Source organism: Scyliorhinus torazame, chromosome 5 (genome assembly GCF_047496885.1).
Source record: "Scyliorhinus torazame isolate Kashiwa2021f chromosome 5, sScyTor2.1, whole genome shotgun sequence".
NCBI lineage: Eukaryota > Metazoa > Chordata > Chondrichthyes > Carcharhiniformes > Scyliorhinidae > Scyliorhinus > Scyliorhinus torazame.
The window spans coordinates 108,594,223-108,615,035 of NC_092711.1; the positions used below are offsets into that span (position 1 = coordinate 108,594,223).

The 20,813-nt window shown below is 48.7% G+C and overlaps 2 protein-coding genes across 2 annotated transcripts in view; one reads left to right on the plus strand and one right to left on the minus strand.

Moving 5' to 3' along the window:
• Positions 1–20,813, plus strand: part of LOC140419375 (uncharacterized) — a 107,496-nt gene that overhangs the window by 82,402 nt on the left and 4,281 nt on the right. The window lies entirely within an intron of this gene.
• Positions 6,961–9,345, minus strand: LOC140419370 (uncharacterized). The gene has a single exon (XM_072503243.1). It carries the CDS (start codon positions 8,759–8,761, stop codon positions 7,781–7,783), a length of 981 nt encoding a protein of 326 aa, XP_072359344.1. The 5' UTR covers positions 8,762–9,345; the 3' UTR covers positions 6,961–7,780.

Below are 20,813 nucleotides of genomic sequence, written 5' to 3' on the forward strand. Positions count from 1 at the left end.
CCTGGCAAACCACCACGGATCCACTCCCCCCACCTGATCCATAAACCCCTTCAGGACCTTGGCCGCAGCCGGCCTCTTACCCGACCTCTACCTAGACCGATCCAGTGCCGGGTCCAGTACCGTGTTGAAGTCCCCCCCATTACCAGATTACCTGCCTCCAGATCTGGAATCCGGCTCAGCATGCGCTTCATGAACCCTGCATCGTCCCAGTTCGGAGCATACACATTCACCAGCACCACCCGAGCCCCCTGCAGCCTACCACTCACCATCACATATCGGCCCCCCTTATTCGCCACAATACCCGCCGCCTCAAAAGTCACCCATTTGCTCACCAAGATTGCGACCCCCCCTGTTCTTCGCATCCAGCCCAGAATGAAAGACCTGCCCCACCCATCCCTTCCTCAGCCTGGTCTGATCCGCAACCTTCAGGTGCATCTCCTGTAACATGGCTACGTCTGCCTTTAGTCCCTTTAAGTGCGCAAACACCCGGGCCCTCTTGACCGGCCCATTCAAGCCTCTCACGTTCCACGTGATCAGTCGGATCGGGGGACTACCCCCCTCGGATGACCACCACCCCCCCCCCCCCTGCCAACTAGCCATCTCCTCTTTTAGGCCGGCCACGTGCCCACGCCTCCGGCACTCTTCAGCCCCCCCAGGCGGAGGCTCCCTGCCCCGACTCTCCCTCTTACCTCCAGCTCGCCCTCAGTCAGTACAGCAGCAACCCAGTCACCCCCCCCACCAACCGCCCCCATCCCCCAGCCAAGCAATTGCTTAACCCCCCTGCTCCCCCCACTGCACTCCCATAAGTCAGCTGACTCCTGCTGACCCCGGCCACTCACGCCTCTGCCACCGATCCTCCTGTTGGATTCCCCCTCAAAGTCCCCCACCAAAGGGGCGGCCCAAGTCCCCCCCTCCACTCCCCCTACAAACCAATGTGTACTCCAGTCCAGTGACGCCCCCCCGCATCAGGCCCCGCCCCCCCTTTCCGTGGGTAAAAGCCTACGATCCCTGCCTGGGCCGACCTCGCCCCCTATGGCGCAGCTCCTTTCTCTTGCAACCTCGCCCCATTCCCCAAAGGCCCAGGGCCTCCAGCACACACTCCCCCCCCCACCCCCATCGAACGCGGGGAACGCCCCCTCCCGATTGAACGCGGGGAACAACCCTTCCCAAACCAGCACACATACAGAAAAAACACAAATATCGCCACCTCCCACTCCCCAACATCCCCCATAGCATGCTACAAACCACTAATTTGAGTCCAGCTTCTCATCTTTGATAAAGGTCCACGCCTCGACCGGTGTATCAAAGTAGTGGTGTCGGTCCTGATACGTGACCCATAGCTGCGCTGGCTGCAACAGGCTGAACTTCACCCCCTTTCCGTGGAGAACCGCCTTGGCCCGGTTGAATCCTGCCCTGTTCTTGGCCAGCTCTGCACTCCAGTCCTGGTAAATGCGGATTTCAGCATTCTCCCACCTGCTGCTCCGCTCCTTCTTCGCCCATCTCAAGACACACTCCCTGTCGGTGAAACGGTGAAACCTCACCACCACAGCCCTCGGCGGCTCATTCACCCTCGGCCTCCTCGCCAGGACTCTGTGCGCCCCATCCAGCTCCAGGGGCCTCGGGAAGGCTCCCGCACCCATCAGCGTACCCAGCATCGTAGCCACATACGCCCCAGCATCCAACCCCTCCACACCTTCAGGGAGACCCAGAATCCGCAGATTCTTCCTCCTCGACCTGTTCTCCAGATCCTCAAATTTCTCCTGCCATTTTTTTATGCAACGCCTCGTGCGCCTCCACTTTCACCGCCAGGCCCAGGATCTCGTCCTCGGAGGCCTTTTGCTGCACCTCCTTAATCGCTGTCCCCTGCATCCTCTGGGTCTCCACCAGCCTTTCAATCGACAACCTCATCGGGGCCAACATCTCCGCCTTCAATTCCGCAAAGCAGCTTCTCCGAAACTCTTGCGGCTCCCGAGACCACTGAGCCCATGCTGCCTGGTCTCCGCCCGCCACCATCTTGCTTTTTCTCACCCGTTCTCCTCTCTTCTCGAATGCCACTTTTTTGACCACTCCGCTCCTGGTCCACTCCATACAGTGCTGGGGGAACCTCACTGCTGCCTTCCCACACCGGGAATCGTCGTCCAAGTGCCGCTGGGGCTCCATAGAAGGGCCCAAAAGTCCGTTCACGGCGGGAGCTGCCGAACGTGCGACCTACCCAGGCATAGCCCCAACCGGAAGACCCATCTCTGGTCAGATATGACACCAAGGCTCTCAACCATTCTATTCAGCTTCAGAAAGTTGCTGGGGAAAGGGATGGAGTTGGCAGCCAGGGTTGAAGCAGGAACTGAAGACAATGGCTTCAGTCTTTCCAATATTTAATTGGAGGAAATTTCTGTTCATGCAGCACTAGATATCAGAGAAGTCAGGACAGTGTATGAGTTGGGGGGGAACTTGGAGATTATGTTATTCTCATAAACCTGCTACTCTGGTCCTGGCCTGGTTCCACTTCAGATAGAGAATTGAATCCTTTCCCACAGTCCCCACATTTCCACGGTTTCTCCATGGTGCCGGTGTCCTTCTGTCTGTCTGTGTTGGATGGTGAGTTGAAGCCTGGTCCACACACACAGCCTGAGTACGGTCTCTTCCTGATGTGAAGCCTGGTCCACACACACAGCCTGAGTACGGTCACTTCCTGATGTGAAACCTGGTCCACACACATAGCCTGAGTACGGTCACTTCCTGATGTGAAACCTGGTCCACACACAGCCTGAGTACGGTCACGTCCTCATGTGAAACCTGGTCCTCACACACAGCCTGAGTACGGTCTCTTCCTGATGTGAAGCCTGGTCCACACACACAGCCTGAGTACGGTCACTTCCTGATGTGAAACCTGGTCCACACACACAGCCTGAGTACGGTCTCTTCCTGATGTGAAGCCTGGTCCACACACACAGCCTGAGTACGGTCACTTCCTGATGTGAAACCTGGTCCACACACACAGCCTGAGTACGGTCACTTCCTGATGTGAAACCTGGTCTCTACACACAGCCTGAGTACGGCCTCTTCCTGATGTGAAACCTGGTCCACACACACAGCCTGAGTACGGTCACGTCCTCATGTGAAACCTGGTCCTCACTAACAGCCTGAGTACGGTCCCTTCCTGATGTGGAGCCTGGTCCACACACACAGCCTGAGTACGGTCACTTCCTGATGTGGAGCCTGGTCCACACACACAGCCTGAGTACGGTCACTTCCTGATGTGAAACCTGGTCCACACACACAGCCCGAGTACGGTCTCTTCCTGATGTGAAACCTGGTCCACACACACAGCCCGAGTACAGTCTCTTCCTGATGTGAAGCCTGGTCCACACACACAGCCTGAGCACGGTCACTTCCTGCTGTGAAACCTGGTCCACACACACAGCCTGAGTACGGTCTCTTCCTGATGTGAAACCTGGTCCACACACACAGCCTGAGTAGGGTCACTTCCTGATGTAGAGCCTGGGCCACACACACAGCCTGAGTACGGTCTCTTCCTGGTGTGAAACCTGGTCCACACACACAGCCTGAGTACGGTCTCTTCCTGATGTGAAGCCTGGTCCACACACACAGCCTGAGTACGGTCACTTCCTGATGTGGAGCCTGGTCCACACACACAGCCTGAGTACGGTCTCTTCCTGATGTGAAACCTGGTCCACACACACAGCCTGAGTACGGTCTCTTCCTGATGTGGAGCCTGGTCCCCACACACACAGCCTGAGTACGGTCTCTTCCTGATGTGGAGCCTGGTCCACACACACAGCCTGGGTACAGTCACTTCCTGATGTGAAACCTGGTCCACACACACAGCCTGAGTACGGTCTCTTCCTGATGTGGAGCCTGGGCCACACACACAGCCTGAGTACGGTCTCTTCCTGATGTGAAACCTGGTCCACACACACAGCCTGAGTACGGTCACTTCCTGGTGTGAAACCTGGTCCACACACACAGCCTGAGTACGGTCTCTTCCAGATGTGAAGCCTGGTCCACACACACAGCCTGAGTACGGTCACTTCCTGATGTGAAGCCTGGTCCACACACACAGCCTGAGTACAGTCACTTCCTGATGTGAAACCTGGTCCACACACACAGCCTGAGTACGGTCTCTTCCTGATGTGGAGCCTGGGCCACACACACAGCCTGAGTACGGTCTCTTCCTGATGTGAAACCTGGTCCACACACACAGCCTGAGTACGGTCACTTCCTGATGTGAAACCTGGTCCACACACACAGCCTGAGTACGGTCTCTTCCTGATGTGAAGCCTGGTCCACACACACAGCCTGAGTACGGTCACTTCCTGATGTGGAGCCTGGTCCACACACACAGCCTGAGTACGGTCTCTTCCTGATGTGAAACCTGATCCACACACACAGCCTGAGTACGGTCTCTTCCTGAGTGAAACCTGGTCCACACACACAGCCTGAGTACGGTCACTTCCTGATGTGGAGCCTGGGCCACACACACAGCCTGAGTACGGTCTCTTCCTGATGTGAAACCTGGTCCACACACACAGCCTGAGTACGGTCTCTTCCTGATGTGAAGCCTGGTCCACACACACAGCCTGAGTACGGTCACTTCCTGATGTGAAGCCTGGTCCACACACAGCCTGAGTACGGTCTCTTCCTGATGTAAATGGTGCAATATGTTTTCAGACTCTGTGGCTGGTTAAAGTTCTTTGCACAGTCAGTTCGCTGGAATAATCACTCAGTGTGTATGTGCCTCAGTGCTTTTCCAGTCGCACTGATGTTTGCAATCTTTTCTTTTAGTCAGGACAAACATTTCTCCTTCCACATTGAAAGGCCGTGATTTTCAACTCCTGATGAATCGATAGACTGTCAGGACTTACATGATGTTTGGTTTGAATTTCCCATCTGCAATCCTCATATTGTGTAAATGAAGTTTACATTGAATTACTTAGACTCTACAATGAACAGGCCAGTTGGTCCAACTGTTCTGCTGCTGATTATACTCGACACATCTCCTTCCATTCTATCCACCTCATCTCAGCCTGTCAGCTGATCTTTCCATTCCCTTTTCTCATGTGCTTGTCCCATTTCCTTTTGGAAATATCCCAGCACTTTCCACAACTCCTTCCCTGGTAACAAGTTGCACATTCTAATCCAGTGAATGAAGAAATGTGTCTATATCTCCCTCTTGGACTTATTAGTAACTCTCTTGTATTTATGACCTAGTTTACAATAATAATAATCTTTATTATCACAAGTAGGCTTATGCAATGAAGTGACTGTGAAAAACCCCTAGTCACCACACTCCGGCACCTGTTCAGGTTCACAGAGGGAAAATTCACAATGTCCAATTCATCCAACAAACACATCTTTCAGGACTTGTGAGAGGAAACCCGAGCATTCGGAGGAAACCCACACCGACACGGGGAGAACATGCAGACTCCACACAGTGACCCAAGCAGGAATTTAACCTGGGACCCTGGCGCTGTGAAGCAACAGTGCTTGTCAGCCTCCTCGGTGTTAAGCACGAAACCGACGAATCCCGCACCGTTTCTCAGTGCTAACCACTGTGCCGCCCATGTTTATTCCTGGCTCCCAGTTTGCGACTCCTTTACAATTGGCAGCATCCGCTCCACCTCTCCCCTGTCCAACTCACAGATCGTTTTAAAGCTTTGTATCAGGTCACTACTCAATTATTTGTTTTTTCAAGAAAATAAGGCCCAATCTGTTTAATTTTTACCCAATAGCTGTAATCTCGGTTTACAAAAATCATTACGATGCATCCAGGTTAGAAATTGAGGGGAGAAACCTTTTTTTGAGTTGGCACGTGCGCCTGTGTGGTCGCTTCTCTGCAGATCTGGTACCCTGAGAGCCCCGCCCCTCATTCACTGATTGGTTGGAGGACAAGCTGTTTCCGTTAGTCATTTTGCTACCCCCTATTGGTCAGGAGCTGCCGTCAATCATTGCCTGGGCATTGTGAGGTGTCAGGTGAGAGGTCAGTGTTAGCACTGGGACTGCGGCGCCGAGGACCCGGGTTCGATCCGTGTGGAGTTTGCATATTCTCCCCGTGTCTGTGTGGGTCTGACCCCCACAACCCAAAAAGATGTGCAAGGTAGGTGAATTGGCCATGTTAAATTGCCCCTTAATTGGAAAACTTTGGGTTCTCCAAAGTTATTTTTTTAAAGCGCAATAAAAATTGCCATTGATCTGAACAATCCTAAGTGCGCTAATAGCTACACTGACAATCAATTTAAGATAATCAGTCCAGCTCGTAACAGGACTAATTTTATTTTGCTAAAAGCGACATACTTTCATATGCAGGCACCAGTTCTCTGGAATATGATCAAGACTTGCAACTTTTTTTGAATTACTCGGAAGCTCAAGGAACCTGTAGTTTTCTGTTGATTTCTCAACATCAATGTTTCAGCCAATCAGAGTGCACTTGCAAACCAATCAGCCCTCTTGACGCCTGTTGTATTAATTGTGATCATTTGAAATTTGGCATTTTTCTGTTTGTCCTGATAAGTACAAAATGAAAAGCTTCAGCAACATTTCTCTTTTCAGCAATTTTAATTTCAGTGCTCATAAGTGACTTTAAGTTCTTTTAAGTTCCTTGAGAATTTACTTTGATAGTGGAGGTGTCACTGTGAAGAATGTGTCAGTCAGTAAGAATTGTCAGCAAGGATTAATCACCAGTTTCGAATTGATGATGTTAATCAGTGGAATCTTAGCCATAGTATTGCTAGTTTAGCTCACTTGGCTAGACAGCTGGTCTGTAATGCAGAGCAAGGGCATCAGTCAAGGCTATTCATGAAGGCCTGCCTTCTCAACCTTGCTCCTCGCCAGAGGTGTGCCTCAGGTTAAATCACAACCAGTCAGCCTGTGGTCATTTGCTCAACTTTACCCAGAGACAGTGAATTGTAGAGTTTGCACTAAAGATCCATTTTGTGCTGAAGGAAAAGTTCATAAATTTATTATCAACAAGTTCCTGAATTAAAGCAAAAAAATCACAGATGGTGCTCTTTAAATGGAACTTTGCAGCCCTGAAAATCAGGGCTTATAGCCAAGGGTCAGACCCACGCAGACACGGGGAGAATATGCAAACTCCACACGGATCGAACCTGGGTCCTCGGCGCCGCAGTCCCAGTGCTAACACTGACCTCTCACCTGACACCTCACAATGCCCAGGCAATGATTGACGGCAGCTCCTGACCAATAGGGGGTAGCAAAATGACTAACGGAAACAGCTTGTCCTCCAACCAATCAGTGAATGAGGGGCGGGGCTCTCAGGGTACCAGGAACTTATAGCCAAGTTCCGCACACATGAGTGCGGCCTCAACCGGGACCTGGGATTCATGTCGCATTACATTCATCCCCCACCATCTGGCCTGCAAAATCCTACCAACTGTCCTGGCTTGAGACAATTCACACCTCTTTAACCTGGGGTTACCCCATCTCTGGATCTGTAAAGATTTAATCACCTGCTAATGCTCGCATTCCTAGCATTGTTTGGCATCTTTGAATTTGTCTATATATGTGTTTCTGGAACAGACCTCTTCATTCACCGGAGGAAGGAGCAGCGCTCCGAAAGCTAGTGACATCGAAACAAACCTGTTGGACTTTAACCTGGTGTTGTAAGACTTCGTACTGTGCTCACCCCAGTCCAACGCCGGCATCTCCACATCCTGAAAATCAGTGACAGATCCAGAATATTAAACTCCAGCCAGTTATAGGGATTGTTAATGTCAGCAGAAACAAACCAAATATTGTCAGATTATCAATCCTGGATGTGCTTAACAGCAGAATCTAAACCCTGCAGACAGTTGTGAACTCGCTGGTGTGTCAGCAGGTGGGATGACCGAGTGTATCCCTTCCCACACTCAGAGCAGGTGAACGGCCTTTCCCCGGTGTGAGTGCGCTTGTGTAAATGCAGGCTGCCAGACTGAGTAAATCCCTTCCCACACTCGGAGCAAGTGAATGGTCTCTCTCCAGTGTGAGTGCACTGATGTGCAGTGAGGATTGATAACTGCCTGAAACTCTTTCCACAGTATGTGCAAATGAATGGCTTCTCCTCTGTGTGAATTCGCTGGTGTGACTGGAGGCTGGATGAATTAGTGAATTCATTCCCACACATGGAGCAGGTGAATGGCCTCTCTCCAGTGTGAACCCGCTTGTGTGCATGGAGGTTGGATGAAGACCTGAACCTCTTTCCACAGGAAGTGCAACTGAACGGCCTCTCCTCAGTATGAATTCTCTGGTGTGACAGCAGGTTGGATGACAGAGTGAAGCCCTTCCCACACACAGAACAGGTGAACGGCTTCACCCCTCTGTGAATTTGCTGGTGTGACCAAAGACCGGATGGACCAGCGAAATTCTTCCCACACAAGGAACAGGTGAACGACTTCCCCCCAGTGTGAACTCGTTGATGTGCATTGAGGTTGGATGAACATGAGAACCTCGTTCCACAGGTAAAGCAGCTGAACGGTCTCTCCTCTGTGTGAATACGCTGGTGTGACAGCAGGTGGGATGATGTTGTGAATCCCTTCCCACACTCGGAACAGATGAATGGCTTCTTCCCAGTGTGACTCTGTCGATGGTATTCCAGCAGGTATGGATAATTGAATCCTTTACCACAATCATCGCATATCCATGGTTTCTTCATTTTGTTAGCCCTAACGTGACTGCGTCGATGAGTTTCCAGCCGGGATGGATAATTGAATCCCTTCCCACAGTCCCCACATTTCCAATGTTTCTCCATGGTGTTGGTATCCTTGTGTCTCTCCAGTTTGTACAATCAGTTGAAGCTTCATTCACACACAGAGCTCATGTACGGTTTCTCCCCACTGTGAATGGTGATGTTTTTTCAGGCTGTGAGAGCTCTTTCCACAGTCAGTTCACTGAAACACTCTCACTCAATGTGTGTGTGTCTTGGTGCTTTCCCAGTCACACTGAGGTTTGAAATTTTCATTCAAAGACAGAACAAACATTTCTCCTCCCACTGTAAATGACAACAGTATTTATGTCCTGATGAATCAGGTGGCTGTGTCAGATCTTGATGTGAATTTCAGTCTGTAAATCCTCCTCTTCTAATACCCTGGAAAAGCAAAACTATTCTGAACAGACAATTCTCGTTTCTCTGGAACATTTTTCCTTCTCTTGTTCCCCGAAATCTGTCAATCCCCGTCCCACACACTCTCCCTCCTTCCTGGGCTGAAATCCAAACCCTTCTCACTATCCCCACCATTTCATGTCTCCACTCTCAGCACAGACAATGATTGTGAAGGGTTTGCGGATCCACAAAGTCCAATTCCTCCCACCCGCTGACTCCACATCTTAGGCACAAACAAGGCCCGAGGCATCAATCGCACTGCGCATACTCCAAGCTCTTTGACGCTGCGCCTGCGCGCTAATATTGAGCCCCGCAGCCGGACTGCGCATGCTCTCGCTCTCAATGCCCCGGAGGTGATTGACGGCAGCTCCGAACCAATAGGGAGAGCGGGCGGGAGTGGCCGGTCCTCCAACCAATCAGAGTGAATGAGGGACGCAACTAAAGCATGCGCACTGCAAGTAATGGCGATTAACAGGCACTTCTCTGGCGAATCCGCAGACGCGAAGAGAGAATATTGGTACGGAAGGTGAGAAGGATCGGAGATTTCTCAAACATGTTGTGTAAACCGAAAGGCAAAAAAGCGGACAAACCGGGTCCATTTACCACGAACGGGGCCGCAGCGCCTCATGTTCAGCCTGCGTTAACGGTCACCATCTTTATTGGGGACAACATGCAACAAGACGCATGCGCGATCGCCATCTTTCTTGGGGGCAATGTTTTGAATGACTGGGCGGAGCTTGTTACCCATTGTTCAGAATACAGACAACCTGTCCATCAAAGTGCATTACCCTTTGAGACCCAAGGTCTTATTTGTGAAGCAGAGAAAGAAAGAAAAATAAACAAATCCTGCCCTCCGGATCCACGACCTCACGGGACGCCCTGCCCCTTGTGTTTAAAGATCTGTTCAGTCACATGAATACCAGGGCAGACACCACAATCCAGAACAAAGAAAAGTACAGCACAGGGACAGGTCCTTCGGCACTCCAAGCCTGTGCCAATCATGATGCCCTAACTAAAAAATATGCTTCTGCCCTTACCTGATTTTGTCCCTTATCCTGAGCGGGATTCTTCCAGCCCTGGGCCAGACCGGAGAATCCCCACGACCGGGCCACGCCCCCCCCCCCCCCCCCCACGAACGCCAGCACGTGATTCTCCGCAGAGCCGATAATCGGCGCCATTGGCACCGGCGTGGTTCGACATTAGCACCGGCTCTACGCGGTCGGCCTGCCGATTCTCAGCCCGGGATGGGCCGAGCAGCCGTAGTGAAAACGCTGAATCCCACCAGTGCTGTCCACATCTGCTCACAGCCGGTGGAGCTCAGTGTGGAGGGTGGAGAGGGGCTCATTTCTTCCATGCCAGCCCCTGTACTCCTGTGCCATGTTGCGTCGGGACCACAGCATTGAAAGAGGCCACCGCGGGGCACAGTTCGCACCGGGACCGGCAGCTGGAGCGGCGTGAACCACTCCAGCGCTGGGCTGGCCACCTGTCGGGGCCAGAATTACTCCTGGCAACGGCCCGTTCACGCCGCCGTAAAACACAACGGTGTTTACGACGGCGTGGACACTCTGCCGCGGGATGGGAGAATCCCGCCCCATGTATCCATCCAGATGCCTCTTCATAAATTCATTACATACAGGAGCAGAATTAGGCCATTCGCCCATTACCAATTAAAAATCTGTCTAACTCTTCCTTAAATTTACTCACTGTCCCTGCATCCACTGCCCACGGCACTCTGGGGTAGCAAATTCCACAGATTCACAACCCTTTGGGAGAAGTAGTTTCTCCTCAAATCTGTTTGAAATTTGCTACCTCTTATTCTAAGATTATGACCTCTCGTTTTAGAATGCCCCACAAGAGGAACCATCTGCTCCACATCTACTTTATCCATATTTTTAGCATCTTGTACACCTCGATTTGATCTCCCCTCATTATTCTAAACTCTAGAGAGTATAGGCCTAAACTGTTCAATTTCTCTTCATACGACATCCCCCTCGTCTCTGGAATAAATCTAGTGAACCTCCTCTGAACTGCCTCCAATGCCACTACATCTTTCCAAAAAATAAGGGGACCAAAATTATGCACAATGCTCCAGGTGTGGTCATACCAATGCCTTGCATAGTTGCAACAACACTTCCTTACCTTTGGACTCAATTCCTTTTGCTATAAATGCCAACATTCCATTTGCTTTCCTTAATATCTGCTGCACCTACATGTTCGTTTTCTGTGACTCATGCACAAGGACACCCAGATCTGTCTGCATTGGAGCACCCCAACGTCTCTAACCATTTAGATAATAAGTTGCCTTTCCATTTTTTCGACCTAAATGCATGACCTCACACTTATCTATGTTAAACTCCACCTGCCACATTTTGGCCTATTCTCCTAACCTATCTATGTCCATTTGTAAGGTTCTTATTTCCTTATTAAAACTTACTGTCTCACCTATTTGGGCAGCACTGTAGCACAAGTGGATAGCACTGTGGCTTCACAGCGCCAGGGTCCCAGGTTCGATTCCCTGCTGGGTCACTGTCTGTGCGGAGTCTGCGCGTTCTCCCTGTGTCTGCGTGGGTTTCCTCTGTGTGCTCTAGTTTTCTCCCACAGTCCAAAGATGTGCAGGTTAGGGGGATTGGCCATGATAAATTGCCCTTGGTGTCCAAAAAGGTTAGATGGGGTTATTGGGTTACGGGGATAGGGTGGAAGTGAGGGCTTAATGAGGGTCGGTGCAGACTTGATGGGCCGAATGGCCTCCTTCTGCACTGTATGTTCTATGTTCTATTTTTGTGTCATCTGCAAATTTGGCTTTAGAACCTTCTATCTAAGTTGTTAATATAGATTGTGAATAGTTGGGGCCCAAGGACCAAACTCAGTGGCACCCCACTAGTTACATCTTGCCATCCAGAAAAAGACCCATTTATCCTGACTCTCTGTCTCCTGTCCGTTAGCCAGTCTTCTATCTAAGCTAATAAATTACCCCAAATCCCATGTGATCTCTCCTTGTGAATTAACCTTCTGTGCAGCATCTTATCAAATGCCTTCCAGAAGTCCAGATTTACGACATCTACAAGATCTAAATATACAAATGCTTGTTACATCTTCGAAGATCGGATTGTCTCAGTCTTTGTGAGAAGAAACTCTATGAGCTCCTCGCAGTTGTTGGATTTGAGGATGTAGGAGACAGGGAGATGCGAGCTCTTCAAAAGGAGCTAACTTGTTTGAGATATTAGAAACACCAGACACACTGTATATTTCACTAAAACCTGGTTTATTTGACTTTTTTTCCACAATAGCAAGACCTGAGAATGGGATGGAGCTTATGAACATCAGCAGAAATGCAATCAAATGAACATGTGGAGTCTGGGATGTAATTATCAGCAAAATCCAATCATTGTAGTTTATTGTGGACTCGTTGGTGTCTTAGCAGAGTGGATGACTGAGTGAAACTCTTCCCACACACACAGCAGGTGAACGGCCTCTCCCCAGTGTGAACCTGCTGGTGTGTCAGCAGGTGGGGTGAAGTAATGAATCCCTTCCCACATTTGGAGCAGGTGAATGGCCTCTCCCCTTTGTGGACCCGCTGGTGTGTCTGCAGGTGGGATGAATTAATGAAGCCCTTTCCACAATCGTAGCAAGTGAACGGCCTCTCCCCAGTGTGGACACGCTGGTGTGTCAGCAGGTTGGATGCATTGATGAATCCCTTCCCACACTCGAAACAGGTGAATGCCTTCACTCCAGTGTGGATTCGCTGGTGTGCAGTGAGATGACAGGCTTGCCTGAACCCAGTCCCGCAGTGAGAGCACCTGAACGGTCTCTCGTCAGTGTGAACACGTTGATGGCGCACCAGTTCCCATTGAACTTTTAAAGCACTTCCCGCAATCTGGACATTTAAAAGGTCTCTCATCAGTGTGAACTAGCTGGTGTGACTGCAGATCAGTTGACTGAGTAAACCCCTTCCCACACTCAGAACAGGTGAATGTCCTCTCCCCAGTGTGAGTGTGCTGGTGTGTGAGCAGGTGGGATGACCGAGCGAACCGCTTCCCACATTGGGAGCAGGTGAATAGCCTCTCAATCGTGTGAACTTGCTGGTGTACAGTGAGGTGACATGCTTGTCTGAATCCAGCCCCACAATGAACGCATGTGAACTGCCTCACGTCAGTGTGAACACTTTGATGGGTTATCAGGTTCCCAGAACTTTTAAAGCATTTACCACAGTCTGGGCATTTAAAATGTCTCTCATCAGTGTGAACTTGCTCATGTTTCAGCAGGGTGGATGACTGAGTGAATCCCTTCCCACACTGGGAGCAAGTAAATGGTTTTTCTCCAGTGTGATTGTGCTGATGAGTTTCCAGCTCTGATGGGTAATTAAATCCTTTCCCGCAATCCTCACATTTCCATGGCTTCTCCCCAGTGTGACTGAGTTTATGTTCCGACAGGCCAGATGCTTGGCTGCAACTTTGTCGATACTCCGAGTGAACAATACTTTTTCCTTCCATGTTCAAATTTCGATATTCAGGTTGCGATAAATTGGGTGACTGTCAGATCCTGATGTGATGTTTGGTTTGAGTTGCACGACTTCAAATCCTCCCCTTCGAACACCCTGTGAAATTGATTTAAAACTAAAGAGAGTGAGAGAGAACCTACAAAAACACAAAGGCAGGTTGTGAAAAGGAACTGACTGAATCAACTCAGTTTAAAATTCTCAGTTCTGGGAAGGGACTTATGGACTCGAAACATTAAGCGTGTTTTTCGTTTCACAGATGCTGTCGGATCTGCTGAGTTTATCTCGAGTTTTCTATTTTTATTTGAATTCTCATTGTTCTTTTCAAATCACTCCATGACATTGTTGTTCCCTATTTCATAGAACATACAGTGCAGAAGGAGACCATTTGGTGCATCGAGTCTGCACCGACCCACTTAAGCCCTCACTTCCACCCTATCCCCGTAACCCAATAACCCCTGAATTTCCTTCAAATTCCGCTCTTCTGATGTCCCATAAAAAAAGGAATATCTGTCAATCCAGGAATAAAAATTGAGAAGAGACAAACATTTCTCTTGGTTTATGTTTGCTGTGTGTAAATCTTCCCCTTCTAATCCCCTGTAAAAGGCGTTTCCACAATCCTTCACTGTCAGTCCAGGATAGAATTCCACAACATACTCTTTTAAAAAAAATTTTTTTTTATTCTCCTCCATTTTCACATTTTCTCCCACATTTACATCCATCAACAATAAACAATAATCAGCGAGATATGTCAATCCCCATAATAACAACAACGATCCCATCTACCCACCAACCCCCAAACCTCAACCCGCATGTTTACATAAACAAATGACAAAACCGGCACACACCGGCCAGTGTGGAGGCCCCCGCCCGGGTCCCTTTCCCACTTGCCCGGCCCCAGGAAAGCCCAAAGATCCCCTTTTAGCTCACAAACCCCGCCTATCCATCTACACCCCAAAGAACTCTCATTTCGAGTGAAAGTCCCGTCCCTTCCCTTGTCCAAATATATACCACCTTGGCTCCTTTAATCTCTACACCCGCGCGCAGTGATACAAAAATGAAGAAAATACAGTCATGAGGTTACATCGGCACATGGCCATTCCTCAATTTGTCAGTTCTGCCACAGTCCTTCTGCTTTCGCAAACTCCTCCGCTGCTTCTGCCGTTCCAAAATAAAAGTCCCTGAGCTTGTAAGTCACCCTCAGCTTCGCTGGATGTACAATACCGCACCGCACCTTGCTAATGTACAGTGCCCTCTTCACCCGGTTGAAGGCAGCCCGCCTCCTTGCCAGCTCCACCGTAAAGTCCTGGTATACACGTATACCAGCTCCAGCCCACTGCACCACCTGCTTGTGCTTGGCCCAGCTCAGGACCTTCTCCTTCACCCTGTACCTACGGAAGCACAGAGTCACTGTCATTGGCGGCTCACTCACCTTTGGTACAGGCCTCCATGACCGATGAGCCCGATCCAGTTCATATCGGGAGGGGTCCTCCCCCTCCCCCAGTAGTTTTGCCAGCATCGCGGCAAAATACTCAGTCGGCTTCGGTCCTTCAACTCCTTCGGGCAGCCCCACAATCCTCAAGTTCTGTCGCCTGGATCTATTTTCCAGGTCTTCCATTTTTCCTCGCAGATCCTTGTTAGTATCCATCACCTTCCGCATCGAGGCAAGTTGATCACCGTGCTGCAATAACGTCTCCTTCACTTCCTTCAGCGCCTCCCCTTGCTCTCGCACCTCCGCCACTGCGCTCACCACCTCCGTCCTCACCGGGGAAACCGCCTCCTCCACCAGCACACTCAAAACCTCCCTCATCTCCTTCCTCACCGTCTCCATGCATTTCGCAAGCTGCGCCAACTGCTTTTCAAATTCCGCAGCCATCACCTTGGTTATTTCTTCAGCCGTAAGCAGTGCGGCCTCCCCTGGTGCTCCAGCCTCCATTTTTCCTGGTGACCCCGCGGTGACCTTTCCACTCCCCGACGGACCTCCAGCTGGTTTTTTTTCGGCCGTTTTTTTGCTCATCCTCGACATTTTTCTTTGGGGTTTTTTTCCCTCCTGTGTCTTTTCAGTGCCTCCTCCGTGCCTTCTCCCTGCTTCTGCCGCCTCCGTGGACCCTGGGACCGGGCTTAAAGCCCCGAAATTGCCGTTCCCGAGCGGGAGCTCTCCATTGTGCGGCCGCCTCCCGCCCGCCGTCTCCGGAAGTCCCATTCCACAACATTCTCGCCGCGCACGCGCACTGCTGCTCGTTGCCCTGGTTAAAGATGGCGGGCGCGCATGCGCCATTGTTCCCCTTGGCCCACATAAACATGGCGCCCATTAACTGGGGCCTTGCAGGGGAAATGCAGCACCAAAATTACTTCCCAACGATGCAAAATCAGGACCGGGATGGTCTTACTATGGGTTGAACGTTTCCACTGTGAAATTACAAAGCCTTCCCACCCACTCTTCCGCCTCCATTACCTTCCCAAAACTTGCCGTTTCTCATCATTTGTGGAGACCTCATCACTATCTCTCCACAGCTGCGATGTGGAGATGCAGGCGTTGGACTGGGCTGAGCACAGTAAGAAGTCTTACAACACCAGGTTAAAGTCCAACAGGTTTGTTTCGATGTCACTAGCTTTCGGTGAGGAAGGAGCAGTGCTCCAAAAGCTAGTGATTCGAAACAAACCTGTTGGACTTTAACCTGGTGTTGTAAGACTTCTTACTGTCTCCACAGCTGCAGCACAGCCCAGGGCAGCACAGCACATGCTCAATTCACAATTTGCTACTGCGCTTGCGCACGCCATTTCTCTGGCGAGGATAGAGCACATTCTGCACAGTAATGAATGCTGGGTTGTTTCTGATTCAATTTTGATTGAAACACCACACCAAGATATCCAATTATTAGATCAATTGATATTTGAACCGAAGACCACAGTCCTTGAACCATATTTTTTCACACATCGGGTGGTAAATACAATAATAATAATAATCTTTATTGTCATAAGTAGGCTTACATTAACACTGTAATGAAGTAACTGTGAAAAGCCCCTAGTCGCCACATTCCGGCGCCTGTTCGGGTTCCCGGAAGGAGAATTCAGAATGTCCAAATTACCTAACAGCGCATCTTTCAGGACCTGTGGGAGGAAACTGGAGCACCTGGAGGAAACCCGCGCAAACACGGGGAGAACGTACAAACTCCGCACAGAGAGTCCCCAAGCCGGGAATCGAACCTTGGACCCTGGAGCTGTGAAGCAACAGTGAGAGAAACAAGTATGAAGTTGAACTAGAAAGTTAAGTTTGAAAGAGTATGACAAGTGTTTGAAGTGGCTACCAGGAAGCGTCATGAAAATATGTGGGCTGGCACATATTTTGTTAAGAACACGGGCAAGAACACGGTAGCACAAGTGGATAGCACTGTGGCTTCACAGCGCCAGGGTCCCAGGTTCGATTCCCTGCTTGGTCACTGTCTGTGCGGAGTCTGCACATTCTCCCTGTGTCTACGTGGGTTTACTCTGGGTGCTCCTTTTTCCTCCCACAGTCCAAAGACGTGTAGGTTAGGTGGATTGGCCATGGTAAATTTCCCTCAGTGACCAAAAAATGTTAGGAGGGGTTATTGGGTTATGGGGATAGGGTGGAAGAAAGGGCTTCAGTGGGTCGGTACAGACTCGATGGGCCAAATGGCCTCCATCTGCACTGTATGTTCTATGTTCTAAGATGTTTCATAGTGGAAAGATTAGGTTGTGACATATAAATCATGTTTCACCTTCAGAGGTTCATGAAGAGAAGGAAGTTGGGAAGAATCAAATGAGTCTGATGAGTTGTATAGTTGGAATACGAGTAGGGAACCTATAGTTATAGTTACTCCGGTACTATATGGAATGCACTGCCCGGGTAGGTGGTAGGAGCAGGTATGATAGCAGCATTTGAGGGGCATCTAGACAAAGATATGAATAGGGTGGGAATGGAAGGATACAGACTTCGTAAGTGCAAAGGGTTTTAGTTTAGGCGGGTACCATGGTTGGTGCAGGCTTGAAGGGCCGAAGGGCCTGTTTTGTTCTTTGTTCTTTGTTCTAGTTCTATCCCGGGTGTGATTAACAAATGAAAAGTCAAGAAAGTTACATATGAACTCACTGGAGACTCAGCAGTGGAGTGAACAAGGAGTTCCTTCCCCATACACATTTGAACCATGTCTTGCCAGTAAGAATGCACAGATTGTATTTTAAATCCTTGGAAATGTTGAAACTGGGGACAGGTGGGAGAACTGAGGAAATCCCTGTTCCTGGGTCACACCTAACTACACACCCGTGAAGTATCTGAATGGTCTCTACAGGTGTGGCTCTGCTACTGCATCAGTAAATGGTATGACAATGTGAATCCCTTTCCACTCTCAATGGTGACGATAATTTAATGCTGTTACTTTACTAATCGGTTTCCTGCTCAAACATGACCTTTTGTCACGAGTTCCACATTCTCAACACACTTCAGTTAAACTAAACAAATTATTGCAGATGATTGATATCTGCAAAAAAAAAATTAGAAATTGATGGAATTTTTCGGCAGTCTGGTTTTATCTTGAAGCGTGAAACATCATTAACATTTCAAGACTGTGAACTTTCATCCAAACTGCATCGCGTCTGTGCACAACTCTGTCAAATGTTTTTCAATCCACTGAAGCTGTCAATAAATCTGCCCTCCACTTCACTGGAAGTGCGAGGGACACAACTGCTCAGAATTACAGAAATAAAATGAACACTTCCTATGGGACTGCTGGTGGCTGACATCGAACAGGCTCCCAACAAGAATTATCTCAATCATAGGATCAGGGAAGAGAAATTAGGGAACATTCCCTGAACCTCATTCACACCAAAATGAACTGTGAGGAAACACTGGAGAGGATGGATTTGATGTTTGTTAAAAACAGAGGAGGCTAAGTAGAGATTTAATTGACGTCGAGAACTCATGAGGGCTCGAGATAGAGTGGATGGAAAGGAACTATTTCCGTGAACAGAGAGATCGATAATCAGGGACATATATTCAGAGATAAATAAATTCTCATTTATTTATTTAAATTTAGAGTATCTAATTAATTTTTTCCAAATAAGGGGCAATTTAGTGTGGCCAATCCACCTATCGTGCACATCTTTTGGTTCGTGGGGACAAAACCCATGCAAACAGGAGAATGTGCAAACTCCACACGGACAGTAACCCAAAGCCGGAATCGAACCTGGGACCTCGGCGCCGTGAGGCAGCAGTGCTAACCACTGCGCGACCATTTATATCACTCTTTTCATCAGCACCAGAATCCCAAAGTGCTTTTGAAGTTGATTTACTGTTTTAATGTACGAAAATCAGCAACTCCCACGAACAACATAATCATCTGATAATTGTTGTGATGTTGATGGGGGGGGAGGGTGGGGGGCACACATATTGAACATGATAGGGGACCTTGTTGTTTGCTGAAATAGTGATATGGGACTTTTACAGATAATGAGGCAGACAATGCCTCGGTTTAATATCTTATCCAAAAGCCAGCAGCTCTGACAGTGCAGTATTCTGCTGGACTCTCAGCCTAGATTGTGGTGCTGAGTCCTGCATTTGGAGTTAAATTCATAATGTTCTCACTTAGAGGTGAGAGTGTTATCAACTGAAACATTAGATATTGGAATATTAGATATTCCAATATTGGAATTGATGGAAGGATTAGAGAGAATTGTGGAGATATCTATTTCACCCAAAGGGTGGAAGGATCTGAAATCCACGGCCTAAGTTGATGGTTGAAGCAGAAAACCCACTGAAGCAAAGAAAAGCATCTGAAGTGTTACAATATACAGAACAACTGTGCAAGAGCTAGACTGTGGGATGAGAATGGATTGCTTGTTTTCTGCCAAAATGGGCATGATGGACCAAATGGCCTCTTTCTGGCCAGTATATATCATTATGATCCTAGTACGGACTGTCAATGTTTAAAGAGAAATTCAAACACAATGATTAACTGAAAGAAATAACACCACAGGATTCCATGGTTCAAAACAAATACACTTCACGATGAAAGGAACAACGAAAGCAAATACTACGAATTGAACATTGTCTCAGATGAAATTTTATACTTTATATCGAAAAGCATAATCACAAAAACCTTAAATGAAAATTCTCAATGGAACCTCCTACTTTCTCTGATTATTTCCTCAGAAAGGTTTTGGCTAATTATTGGGCTCTGTAATTTTCTTTTACTTCCTGAGACCAAACCAAAGTGCCACAGCTCTCAGGAATTCACAGTGTTCCTGCTATGCTCTGATGTATGAGCTTTCCTGAGAATTTCCCACTATGCTCCAGCGAAACAATCTTCCACTGCCTCTTCAGCACCTCACAATTGTGAACAGTCCAGCTCAAGTGTGGGCCTTACTGTAGTGACCTCAGAAATACTTTCGAAGGGCAGCACGGTGGCACAGTCGTTAGCACTGCTGCCTCACAACGCCGAGGTCCCAGGTTCGATCCCGGCCCTCGGTCACTGTCGTGTGGAGTTTGAACATTCTCCCCGTGTTTGTGTGGGTTTGGCCCCCACAACCCAAAGATGTGCAGGGTGGATGGATTGGCCACACTAAATTGCCCCTTAATTGGAAAAAATGAATTGGGTACTCTATATTTATTTAAAAAAAGAAATACTGTTGATTTCTTATAGGCCTTTTGGTCCTGGTCTGGAACTATATTTCAGCTCTTGGCAGATTCTCTCCTTCTTCACCTGCTGAACTCAGGCTTATAGACACTACTTGTGTGCTTTCAGCTTCAACCCCAGGGAGAAAACTGATCCATGGTGACACAAAATACTGCAGATGCTGGAAATCCACATTTTAAACAGAAAATGTTGGAAACACCAAGCAGATGGAGAGATAGAAAACAGAATTAATGTCTCAGGTAAGTGATCCTTTTTGAAAACTGGGAGAACTTAGAGATTTAATGGTTTAAACACAAATACGAAGTAAGGAAAAACGAGAATGAGAACAGAAATGAACGTTGCCATCGGATGGAAGGCTGGAATTATGAAATGATTGGGAATGATGGTGCAAGGCAAAACTTATAGATAATGAGACAATTAAATTAACTAAGGGGAAATGGGTGGATACAAAAGACAGATCCAGAGGAAGTATACTTGGTAAAAGCAGAACAATTACCAACACCTATTAGATGAAAAAGGGAGTTCTGGTTCTGAATTGTAATCATTAATATGAATG

Coding starts and splice junctions, on each gene's coding strand:
- LOC140419370 (XM_072503243.1), bottom strand. CDS start 8,761: ATGGAGAAACATTGGAAATGTGGGGACTGTGGGAAGGGATTCAATTAT.